The 13,483-nt window shown below is 42.8% G+C and overlaps 1 protein-coding gene across 2 annotated transcripts in view; it reads left to right on the top strand.

Moving 5' to 3' along the window:
* Adcy8 (adenylate cyclase 8) overlaps positions 1-13,483 on the top strand; it is a 217,131-nt gene that overhangs the window by 81,907 nt on the left and 121,741 nt on the right. For both annotated transcript variants that reach the window (XM_031358847.1, XM_031358848.1), the window contains exons 3-4: positions 6,017-6,147; positions 11,607-11,718. In XM_031358847.1, coding sequence (XP_031214707.1) covers positions 6,017-6,147; positions 11,607-11,718 — 243 coding nt within the window. The remainder of the gene's footprint in view (positions 1-6,016; positions 6,148-11,606; positions 11,719-13,483) is intronic.

The following is a 13,483-nucleotide window of genomic DNA, read 5'->3' as shown; positions in this document are numbered from 1 at the left end:
CTCGATTGAGAATTCTTTGTTTAGCTCTGTACCCCATTTTTTAATGGGGTTATTTGGTTCTCTGGAGCTGGCTTACAGGAGGTTCAGTCTATTATCTTCAAGGCAGGAACATGCCAGCGTCTAGGCAGGCATGGTAGAGGAGGAGCTAAGAGTTCTACATCTTGCCGGGCAGTGGTGGCGCATGCCTTTAATCCCAGCACTTGGGAGGCAGAGGCAGGCGGATTTCTGAGTTCGAGGCCAGCCTGGTCTACAGAGTGAGTTCCAGGACAGCCAGGGCTACACAGAGAAACCCTGTCTCAAAAAACCAAAAAAAAATAAATAAATAAATAAGATTTCTACATCTTTATCTGAAGGCCTCTAGGAGCAGACTGGCTCCCATGTGGTTAGGAGGAAGGTCTCCACAGTGACACACTTCCTCCAACAAAGCTATACCTACTCCAACAAGGCCTCCTTATATTGTAACTTGCTAGCCCAAGCATATTCAAACCACAAACACAAATGAATAAAAGGTATGTCCTTCCCTTACTCCCATGTCCCTTTTTTAATCTCCTGAGTTGTACAAGTGCTTCAAGCTAATTATACAAACCTAAATATTCTAAGATACACTTATGATAGAAAGAGAAGGCACAGCCTTTGTCTCCCTGGTTCTAGATTATCTCACTGTTATTTCTTTCAGTTCCATCCATTTACCTGTAGATTCCATGATACCATTTGCCCTCATACCTGAACAGATCACACTGTTCATATGTACCACATTTTCATTATCTGTACATTTGTTGATGAACAGTTGGGCTATTTCCATTTCCTGGCTATTGTAATTGGAGCTCAAAGGATATGGACAAACCAGTACCTCTGTAGTAAGATATAGATCCTGTTGGGTATATGTCTCCCAACATTGGTTGGCTAGGTCATAGAGCAGATTTATATATAGGTTTTGAGGAATCTCAGACTTATTGATGTAGTTGTTGAATTCTCACCAGCAGTGAGTGTTCCCTTCCTCCACATCTTCCTACCATTTATCATCCTTTGTTTTCTTGACCTTAGGCATTCTTAATAGCAATTTTTAAAATAAGTAAGTAAAATTGATATAAAATTAAGTACTAGTAAGTGCTAAGGGAAAAATGAAATAATGCAACATAAAAAGAGGGGTGAGAAGTGGATGGGCCCATGGAGAGGCCTCTGTGAGAAAATGAACATGAGGTAAGGAAATCAAAAAAGGTGATCAGTGCACATTATTTTTCATCTATTCAGTAAGCTGGAGTTGTTTATGAGTTGAATCTTTAAACACTTGAAGTGGCTGCTTTCACCACCCTCGTGTCCATAAAACATTGTTTATAAATAAACAGATCTGTTCACACATTTCTAGAGCCATGTGGACCACCAGGGGTGCTCCTGTGGGATGCTGTTGCTCCCTAAGGCTTTTCACTGACTGCATGCTATAATCCAAAGGAAGAATTCAGACACACCCCACCCCCACCTCGAATTAGCTTTCAGAAAGAGTACACCTCATATTACCCCACTGGATGCTACAGCTTGGCTCCAGCAAAACAGGAAGACGCTTCCAAGTCACCACTGGATCTGCTTCTAAGAATGATCCCAAGACCTGAAAGTTGAGGGGTAAAAATAGCCTTCTCTCTGGTGAGATTCAAGTTCTGTAGGCCATTAGAATATAATTGTTCGAGGTTATCCCAATTGTTTGATTTATCCCAATGTTTCATATTCAGATGCATTGCTTATCCATTCACGTGTGCATTTACAGAAGTCTCTTTATGCATGGTCATCTGCTCGGACTTTCTATACAAAAAAAAAAAAAAAGATTTCAAACGAATTCAGTTTACTGAATGTCATATACACAAATTAGCACACTGTGCTCTGGTAAATGCTGTGAGAAGGAACAACACAGAAGGGCAGTATCTCAGAGTGAATGCATAATCCCTTTCATAAGAGTGGGAACTGCACATTGCTAACCAGAATACACTCTGTGAGTGTTCTGTGACCTGCTCAGCACAGGGAACACAAGATGGACAACACTGTCTCACCTTCTCACCTTACAGGGTCTGACAATGTGTGTAGCAGATCGGGGAGAAGACAGCAGGTCCATTCTTTGTTTAAGCAGACTGTGTACTTCCAGTTTCCAAAACAATTAAAATTTTTGCTTCAAAGAACTAGACTTTGAGAGATTTTTTTTTCAGGAACTTATATCTATGGGAAGGTGAAAGAAAGCTCTGGAAGAGTCTGGAGAGTTTAACAAACCAAACACTGCCCTGTCTTTGTAATGTGACCATGGGGAGTTATTTTACCTCTCTCATTTGTTAATCTACAATTAATGATTTCCTCTATACAGTGATGGTGAATTGTACTTGAGATTATATGTGATGGTCCCTATGTACTCAGTGTCTAACCCACCATGGGTGCTCTGAGAGCCATATAAATGATGACGGGTTGGGGTGCTGCCCAAGCATGCCATCCAGGAACCCTCTCAATCTCTACATATAAAACCTCCCCTAAAGGATCCAGTTTCTCCCCTTGCTTCTTCTATGACTGGAATTATGATGGCATATAATATGCTCTCAATCACTATTTGTTGAGTGGATGATTAAATTAATACCACAATTAGTACAAATGTTTGAAATCTCACTCATTTTTTAGAAACTCTGCTTGAACATAACCCAGATATTTCTTAGTGCAATGAGGCGTTTAATTCCTGGGTCCTCATAGCGACACTCAGTTCCTATCACAGGAATACCTGGCTGCTGCCCTAATTAAGGGGATTTTCATATGTGTGTGAATGACTTTCTGTATTTATGTGACTCAGAAAAGTTCCTTGTGCCCAAAGAAGCCAGTACAGGACATTGTAGCCCCTGAACTGGAGATATAGATGGCTATGAACGATCATTTTTGTACTGGGACTCAAACCTAGACTACTGAAAGAGCAACCAAGGTGTTTAACTGCTGAACCATATTTATTAGTCCTAAGAGTTGGTTTTAAAAGAGCCTTGTAGAGCCCAAGAGATGGCTCAGCAATTAAAATTATTTTCTGCTCTAGGAGAGGGCTTGGATTGGTTCCCAGGGCCCACATGGTGGCCTACAACTGCCTTGCAACTCTACTTTTAGGGGATCCAATGTCCCACATACACACATAAAATTAAAGTAAGTTAATAAGATAATATTTTTAAAGAGCCTTGTGGATTGGGTGGGAGAGGGTTAGACTATATTTTCATAGAAAGTGGACCTGGTAGAGAGCATATTATTTGGGGATCACATGATTTGTTTTAAGTACTCTGCTATTGACATCTTAGGTGACCAGCTTGCCAATGCCATCTTTTTGGTCTTTTCTACTAAAGTCAGCTATTATAAACAACATGTAGTTTAAGGTGTCATCGAGAGCCTGCCAGTGCTTGAAATAGAGCAAGCTACCATCATCTGACTAGCCTCAATGTCCCAGACACCTTTAAAGCTTTAAACACTGTGCCTACCTGATGCTACCCTTAGAATTCAACTCAGTGGGTCTGAGAGGGGCAAAGCACGTGGCTTTTACAAAGCTGCCAGATGGTCACAGCACAGAATCCATGGAAGAGTCATGGACTCGGTTTTCAGGAATGGAGTAGCCTCTTAAAAGTGTCTTGGCAGGACCAAGTACATTTCCTCTGCCTCTTTTCAGGTCTTACAAACCAGGACTATTCTGTGCACACAGCAGCATTACTTGCCCGTGTTCTGTGCCACTCTCCCCTCATGCAAGTCCTTCCTGTCACTTTAGCACTTTGGCTTCACCCCTAATGCAATTACTAGTGAAAAGGTAGGTCACACGTACCCTTGCAAACAGACCACAGGGCATCTGTGTGCGCACTCGTGCCTGTGTGTGCACTGCGTGCTTCATTTCCATTACCCGCTCTTACCCGGATTGTGTTAAGTGGGTAAATGGTATCATAATTAAATGTCATCCACCATCCTGAGCACCAGTCCTCCTTAAAGCCAATGATTATTAGTACCTGTTCCTATTCAGTAGCAATTGTATGAACAAGGCCATAAGCGCCTGAGAAGTTGACAAATAGCATTAGGGACCATGAAAAAGGCATGATGTAGGGGCATTTGAAAAAAAATACACCTCTCAGAATCACCATGGGACAGCTTTCAAGAGGAGGAGAAGTGTCATTATACAGCACTCTGTGGTCACTTCATTATTAAAGCCCTTTGTATTCGGGGTAGGGTTAATTAGAGTAGAGAGAAGGAAAGAGTGGTAGGTCCTTGCAAATTCCAGTTCATTAACTCTCACAGCGACCCCACAAAATAGATGGTGATATTACCTCTGGACAAATCAGGGATCAGAGGCACAGATCACATAGCTTGTGTAATGCTGCATCTCTACTTCTTGTTGGGAATAGCATGCAATACCCCCTTGAGAGTCAGAATGCAAAGACTTCCCCATCCTGTAAGTATCCCAGCAGGGAGGAGAAGGAGAAGGATTACATCCTGGCTGTGAAGCTTATGCAATTAGGACATTTGATGAGTGCTTTCTGCAGAGCTGCCTTTAGACTCTTGTAGTGAACGACAATGCTTAAGACCCATATAGCGGCACTAAAAATAGTGATTAGGATGTATCTGTCTCCATCTGTGAATCAGAATCCAGACTCTTGTCTGGATTTCACCACACACACATTTGAGGATTTAGTTTGTGTTGCTAGTTAGTTAACAGGGGCGTTCTTTTCTCTATGAAAGCAATCAGTACCAGCATGGACTTGGATTATGTCAGATGCCACGCCTCCATTTGCAAACTGCATGTGTCTTCATTTCTCATTTTGATCAAGAGTCAATGCCTCAGTGGTAGGCTACACTGGATCTGCACAATCCTGAGCCTGAGTCACAGAGCTATTGCCACTGGTAGAGTGCAAAGGAGGAAAGGTCATGTTTTGTTTCTGTATGTATCCATGGCTGAGCCCACTAGACCTCAGTGGATAGTTCCAAACCCATGGCCCTGGATAAACTTAGTGGGTCACAAACAGAACAAAACAAAAGATAGGAATTTGAGAAAAGGACATGCAGGGAAGCGTAGCGGGTGATAGGGATGAAGGGAGGTCAAAGAAGAGTTGGATGAGCATGACCAGAGCATTGGATAACTGTGTAAAATGGTCAAGGAATGCATCTAATGAAAAATGTTTTCAAAAGAGAGTTGGTGCCTCATACGCTGGCTTCCCCACTACATTTCCCTGGTTTTATACCTGCAGCAGTTCCTCCCATCAGCCAGACTTGGAATCCATGCATCTCATTGAGACCTTTTCCTCTGCCAGTCCTGTGAGTCTTGTCTAACATAACTTCCCACCACGAGCGTTGTGGGAGCTTACTGCACTGAATCCTCAGCCTCTCCCCTTGGTTCCACACACAGTTCATTGCCCAACCGAGTCAGAGAGCTATCTTAACTTGCAGTAGGCTTAGGTCACTTTTCTACTTAGTACCATTGAGCTCCTTCTAGTTATCATTAGAAATAAATATAAGCATCTGGTGCTGTAAGATCGGTCTACATGTCTTTTCGTGTTGTCTGTTACAGCCTCCTCCCTTAGTTTACCAACCTTCACTCACATCCTCCCTCAGTTAAGTGGAAGAGTATGTGCATTAACTGTAATTTCTAGAAGGAATGGCTCATCACAAATACTAGGTCTCTCATCATTCCAAGGGAAGGGGTTATTCATTGCCCCTGATTTGAATTACATCATCAGCCCTCTCATTCCTTGATGACCTTCCACTATTCCATGATACTCTTTACATCTCATCAATGTGTATCAGTGTCTCTGAGTGTGGGATACATGGCATCTCTTTTTTTTTTTGTTATTGGACTGTAAATATCACTTCAGTAGGTGCCATACCCATCAGTACTCAACACACATTTGCATGGTCATGGACTGATAACAAAGCTAGCAACTCTTCCAGCAATCTAAAAGGCTTTGGTCTTCTATACCTCTACTCCCAACCCATGTCAGTCTCACAGTTCAACTTAACAAGCTGTTCCTCTTCCTTCTCCTAGGAGCGGCTTGTGCTGTCTGTGCTCCCCAGGTTTGTCGTCCTGGAAATGATCAATGACATGACCAATGTGGAGGATGAGCACCTGCAGCATCAGTTCCACCGCATCTACATCCATCGCTATGAGAATGTCAGGTGAGGACCTGGACACCCTGCCCTGGTCTCTACAGGATCAGTAATGCATGTGTGCCTATCACTCTCGTCACACTGCTTTGAGTGCCAGATGTGGTATAGCCCTTTGTTTACCTGATTAAAAAATTAAGGAGTGATAATTCATAAGAGACATTTACATTCCCAGTTTGAGGCTGGAGAAGAATGTTGGAAAAATTTATTATTTTTGCTGATTGATTTATCTCAAGGATTCTTTAAAGTTAATTTGCTGTATTTTAAGTCCAAAAGTCTTTTAGAAGATGATAAAAAAAAATTCATCCTAAAATACCACCTGGAGGCATCAGTTACATCCCTCACAGAATGTGTGAAATCAACACAATAAAGATGCGACTTCTTTTCCATTATAAACATATTTTAGTAAGCAACCAAACACACATATGCTCATACGTTCACCCACCTGGCTATCTGTTCACTCTAGCCAATCCTCATCTGTCCATATAGCAACCTGTCCATATAGCCACCCATCCAGCATCTCACCTGGCTGTTAGCACCCTTTTTGTCCTCAGCATAACATGATGTGTGGCAGACACTGGAATCCAAAGAGTTGCCCCCATTGTAATGAAGGCCTTAATTTAGTTCTTAATTCTGACTTTTCCTTGTATGCAGCCTTGAATAATTCATTTACTTCAATTTCAGTATTGTCTTGTGAAATGGATGATTAAACAGCTATCTTGCAGATACTGTAGATTACATGAATGAAGATTCTGTAGATTACATGAATGAAGATACATATACAAAACATAGATTTGAAAATCCAGTCTAGTATCGGCATATTGTAGGTTGTTTCAGACACACTTCCTAGTTGCAATCAATTAGTCCCGGGTGAATTCAAAATACACTTAGAGGCTACACTGCAGCTCACAGAATATCTAAGGAAGGATAGAAAAGCAGACTGGGGGGATGGGATGGAATAAGAGAAGGCCACAAAAGCAGAAAAATAGCTCAAAACCACATGAATACACTAGGCCAGGTAGGAGCTACTGCAATGGTTTTTGCTTAGATCACTTCTTCTGGGGAAAAAAAATACAGTCCTGACATACAGGGTGCCACTATTCCTCAACAGATGTAGTGGGGCAGTGCTTCCTTTGCCTCGTTCCGTTTTCTGTTCCTCTGGCTTTTTTTTTTCCTTTGCATCTCAAGTTAAGGCCTGAGGTAAATGTATATGATTGGCTAAGCCTAGTCATTTTCTAGAAAAGCCAGATGGGACTTTTTCAGCTTGCATGACTGAATTGCATTTCCCTCCTACCAAATCTCAAGGCAAGGTTTCTCAGCATTGGATACAAATCTTTGTATTGCTGAGCTCCCAAAATGAAACACACACACACACACACACACACACACACACACACACTGTCCCTTTCTTCTCAGCTTTGATGGCATGCAATAGCAGCACCTAGTAGCATGCATGTGTACTAAAGCACACACACTTTGGTGCACTGTCTGGCAGAGAGCACGATTCTGACAGGCCTTTAGCAGTGATAGCAGCCACCATGACTTAGATAGTGCCACGGGATGAATAGAGTTCTGGTCAGGTGGGCAAAAAATTCGGCAGATGAGAAACAGTCGACACAAGGAAGTGCAGGATCTGAATGTATTTCTCAAAAATGGTATCACACTTTTACAGTCATTACAAAAGAGCAATGAAGAACCTGGCAGCTCAGAGGTTGAGGTACATCTGAAGCCATCTAAAACACACTGGGTCTAAAGCAGCCACCTCTTCTGGACAAGCGCTGCACCCCCTCCCAGTTCCCCACCCACACAAGAGTACAGCATGAGGCTGGAAGCTCGAATGCTCTGTCTCAAATGTTCTGCTGACTGACTCTCAAATGTTGACTGCTCTCTCTATCTCTCTCTCTCTCTCTCTCTCTCTCTCTCTCTCTCTCTCTCTCTCTCTCTCTCTCTCTCTCACACACACACACACACACACACACACACACACACACACTCGGCTCAAGGTCCTGCCCATCCTTAGTAAAACGCCCACTATGCTAATCCTCTGGGCTAGTAGAGACCATCTCTGGAAGTCTCATTCTTGCTAATTCCTGGGAGTGGCTCAGCTGCCACTGATTGAGAATGAGGATTCTACTTGACCTTGCCCTGGGATAAGTCTCCCATTCTGTAAGCTTCAATGCCCTTACCCTCTTTATTATCTTTCTAACAATGCTGGAGGCAATTAGTAACATTCTTTATGAAATTCCAAGCCAGGGTTTGGCTAAGATGTTAGAACATTGGTAAAGGTCAGAGAGCAATGTCCAATTTTCTCTAGCTATTAGTAAATCATAACTTGGTGGGCACCTACCATGTAAGACAAATCTGAAAACACACCTGAGTTAGGGGAAGCCATCCAGGAGGCTGGCTTCCTTTGAAACTGTACGCCTCTGGTCCATGGCCAAACTTTTGGGCTTGTCACAAGACTTCACTGGAGTGGGCGTGGCATTCTAGATCACAGTATCTTATTACCCAAAGCAGTGCAAAGTTTTATTATCAATTGTGCAAAGAATTATAATTGATGGTGTATTTTTAGGAAACAAATCAGGATTAAGGAAGTAGAGGATGGGGTATGGTGTTGAGAAGCTTGTCTGGAAGAGATGGTTCCTTTTGGCCCTACCTGAGACCAGGGTCAGCCAAATTTTAAAAGCAGAGACATGAAGCCTGGACAAAGGGTCTGCTCTAGCTAAGGATAAGCTTTGGGATATACATATGATAACTGGTTTCTCACTGTATTTCCCTGGTGGCAAAGTGGCTTGACAATCAAGGCAAGTCCAGACAGAGCAGAAATTAGATAGATATTAGAAAATAATAAGCAAATAAGTAAATGTTTTATGGATAAGTGTGTGTTATGGATCATATGCATGTGTGTATGTGTGTGTGTGTGTGTGTTTTCATACATACATACACAGAGAAACCTCTCACAGAGGTTGCTTTTCACAAAGATCTGCTTGGCAAAGTCTAGCCTCCAAATGAGCATTGCTGTTATTGCTGTAAAAGGCTAAGTTATGCTCTCTGCGGGATGGTGTACTGAAATGTGTGCGTGCCCTCAGCACCAGGCATAGAATGTTCACAGTGTTACTAGGAGTATATTATATATTATATAATAAAATACATAACATGTGAAGGGGCCTATCACTGTGAAGAAAAAGAGAAATGAAAAACTACCTTTAAAAAAGAAAAAGATAGCTGGGCGGTGGTGGCGCACGCCTTTAATCCCAGCACTTGGGAGGCAGAGGCAGGCGGATTTCTGAGTTCGAGGCCAGCCTGGTCTACAGAGTGAGTTCCAGGACAGCCAGGGCTACACAGAGAAACCCTGTCTCGAAAAACCAAAAAAAAAAAGAAAAGGATAAAATAAGCCTGCACATGTACAGGATTCTACTTTGGCTCCCAAGTGCACTTGGTCTCCATTCTATGCTAATCATTTTTGCTCTACTCTATGGTTCATGAGAGTTCTACCCCACCAGTTTATTCAATACATCTTCTGATGGAGTCTCTTTTCTAGGAGTTCACACCACACTCAATGAGTACGTAATCCCCTGCTCTGTGTTCTCCATGCCCCTGGGTAATAGAAGCAGTTTCTAAGAAAGAATTTTGTGAGCATCATAACCCCTAGGACTTGCTCCTCTCCAGGAGGCAGCAGTGAGGTGCCTGCAACCATGGGCTCCTGGTGCTGGGAGGCTAAAATTCACTGGTGGCAGAGGGTCCTCTCCCACCTGCCTGTTGGGAGGCCACTGGATGCTAAAATAAGACCAGAAAGAAGGAAAGCAGAGGAGGATCTTTCTTAGCCAGTGTCTGAGAACAAAGCCAGACCAGCTGCTCCACCCCCTCCCCAACCCCCAAAACCACCCGCAGTTGCATTAGGAGCATTTTTGAAATTATTTCTAATCTTGCCGCCCTCTTCATAGCAACCTGCCTCATTTGTTCCCCCTTCTCTACTGTTGCTTTAATTTTCAGTGTTTCTTTGATGACGGTTGCCTAAAATTTATCTCCTGAACACTTACTTCCAAGTCTCAGTATGTGTTGTATGACTATCGCCTCCTACTTGTGGTAAAGGATGCAGTTCTACCTGTTGGGAGATTCTGAGTGTATGTCCAGAGTGAAGAAACTTTTCAACCTTGAGTCCGTATCTGGGTAGAACAGAATGGCAAATGGCAGGCTGCTTCTGTCAATCACCAATCCCTTATTGCACCCAGTAACTACATCATCAGTGTGCATGGTTACTCACCCAAGGCCCTTGCTGGAGCAGATATGTGAATGTGGGTCCACAAAGGATCTAAGGGTCTCCATTTAGAACAATACACACTCTGGGAAAGGACTTCCCTCTGAGTGGTTGTAGTGATTTGGTTCAGAAAGCACGGAATAAAGCCAACTATGTTCTTAGCAGAGAGAACCCAGAAGTGACTTTTGTCTTGGTTCATAACTAATAGATGGAACCCACCAAGCCATAGTGTCAGTGTGCTGTTGTTAAGTGGCATGGAGTGGAGGGAGCGCAGAATTGGTAAGACACTAGAGTTGGGTCTGACAGTTTACCTCAAATGGAGAGGCCCCTATAAATATTTATTAGTAGCATATGAGTGAGGTTATGCAGAGCATGTAGGATTTTAATAGAAAGGACTAGTTACTCCCAGGGGGTAGCACAGAGTGTGCAAGGCCATGGGGCACAAATCATTCCTTGACATTTCCCAAAAGTTGAAGCACAAGCAAAAATCAAATATGATGTCCTGTGGTCCTGAAACAGCAAGGTAAGATGAGTGGGAAACTGACTTTTAATGACATCTCCAGCTCTGTTACATGTCACCAGCATGGAGACAGCTGTGCTAGTCCTGCCAGGTAGCAGAACAGATTGACGAAGACAGTGGTCCTGCAGTACCTGGCTTATAGGAAGCTTTAGAGGACTCTACCCCATTCCTTGTTCAAAGCCATATGCATAGAGTAAGACTTTGCATCACTGAAATCCTCACAAATATGCGTGTTTAGCTAATCATTCTACCAAGGTCTCTCAGTGTTGCCACCTTAGCTTGTCATTTTGAGGGAAACTTAGTTCTAGTTGTCTGGCAGGAAGGGTAGAACACACTTAGAGCGTGCTCAGAGAATGAAGAGGCTCTGTGTTCCTTTCCTACCAGGGGCCTGTATTGTTCTGTGTTAGTGACATCTGTGTTACTGTGCTTTGTAAAACACAGATAAATCATAAAGTATCATCACAAATGAGTCTCCTACTAATTACCTCTTCAGGGTGCTTTACAACACAGGACCAGGAGACCACCACTTTCAGCTATCCTTTAAGCCTTCCTGACTTCTAAGTTGACCCTCTTGACATCCATGGCCAAGATCTTCAGATATGGTTGATTTATTTGAATGGAGTTTGTGTGTCTCCCTGAATAGATTAAAATATTAATCCACCTTTCCTCACCCTCTCCTTCCCTGTTGTTTAGTATTCTTTTTGCAGATGTCAAAGGATTTACCAACCTCTCTACGACCTTGTCTGCTCAGGAGCTGGTCAGGATGCTCAACGAGCTCTTTGCCAGATTTGACCGGCTGGCCCATGTGAGTTGCATTTAATTCTATCCTAGTCCTTGCAGAAGTGAGGGCCTGCATGTGGAATTAGGGAAGAAAGGATTCAGCCTTCATTGCCAACGCCATTATCATTCTGCATCATGTCTCCATGACTGGACCCCTGACCCCCTCACATCCTGGAAGCCAATATTGCTTATTTATCAATCTTGGGTTGGGGGTGGTCTCAGATTGATTTTCCCATGAAAGATAGCTGGTTGAGTGATAATCAACCGGTCTTTTCTGTCTGCTTTCCACTCTCCCTTCACTAGGCCAGGTGCCATCCAGCTGCGGGCTCAGAGCTGGTACACAGAGCTGACTGCCTGCAGTTTCCTAGCCAGCTCCAGCCACCTGCAGTGAATGAGCCTGTTTACAAGAACCAGTGATGTGCTGGGCAATCCCACCACTGTTTTATTTGACCTACCTTGAGAGCTGTATTTTAGCCAATTAGACAATACCTTTATTTTCCAGCTCCTTTAATAGCAGCTAAGTTAGAAAATAGAGGCAACAAGGTGGGCATCTACTATCAAAACACAGACTTGTAGTCCTAGGTCTACTCAAATGACAGAGAAATATATTGTAACCCTGCACTTAGAGTGGCTTGAAGTTCAAATAATAGCAATGCAAGTCCCAGCATTGTGAAATATGCGGAGCACTACTGACTTCTTGAGCCATGGTGGGAATTAAATCACACTGTATCAAGTACAAATTCACTGGTAGAATTCCAAATTTAAGGCTGTCACATTCCAAGAGAGATCTTGTCATAGCTGCATCTGAGCAGCCATTAAGTACTGTTACGCCACAACATTTTGGGAGCAGGAGAATTATGAATGCCTATCTCTTTTCTTAAAGATAAGTCTAGTTGGGAATACAAGGGTGACTAGTGAGTGTACAGAGTCTTGTCATCCCTGGGATGTCCTGAAACCACAGAGGCAGAAAGTAACCTTTCTATCAGAGACTATTTCCTAGAGCTAGTGACTCCAAAGCTAATTCTCAGAGTAAAATAAACAGATGTGATTGATGCAATGATGTTGAGCAGTGAAAAAAATGCTACAGCCATAATGAAGTCCAAATATAGTGTGCCATGGGAAAGATGGTCGATATAAGAAGTGGAGACTTGGGCCTATAAGCCATTCTATAAAAGACAAAATAACAGATACAAAAAGCAGATGTGGAGATACAAGGAACACTAGGATGGGAGTGAATAAGTTGCTAGCAAAGGAGCCTTCATAGTAGGGTAAATTGGAGTGACATGGCTTTTTGTATCTTCTTCATGGTGGTTGCATACCAAAAGGGAAAGTCTTGTACATGACTGAGAGGCCAATTAGCAAGGTGAAAAAAATGTGGTCAGGGGAAGTGCAAGGTAGGAGGAAGGAGAAGGGGGTAAAGAGGAACCTAAACTCTTAATGGATGCTACTGAACAACTAGTAGATAGGAAACTGAAGTTTTCTCCTAGGAAGAGGGCTGGATTTACATGGTTCCTGGCATTTAGGGGCAAATATACATATGGCATTTCTTTTAATCATTAAACCAGTGATGGCTGGTTTAAGCTAGAAATTCTTACTCTCTTTTCTAATGTGGTTCATAGTATTTTTTTCTCAAAGACAAAAAAACGAGTAAAGATAGTCTCCAGTAAGAATTAAAAGAAGTGATCAAAGTCATTTTCTTATGTCAGAGAAATCACCCCCATCTGCACCACACACACACACACACACACACACACACACACACGGAAGGAGAGAGAGAGAGAGAGAGAGAG

This window comes from Mastomys coucha, unplaced genomic scaffold (assembly GCF_008632895.1).
Source record: "Mastomys coucha isolate ucsf_1 unplaced genomic scaffold, UCSF_Mcou_1 pScaffold7, whole genome shotgun sequence".
Taxonomy (NCBI): Eukaryota; Metazoa; Chordata; class Mammalia; order Rodentia; family Muridae; genus Mastomys; species Mastomys coucha.
Note: the sequence above shows the minus strand (reverse complement) of the source record. Positions and strands in the feature narration are given on the sequence as shown.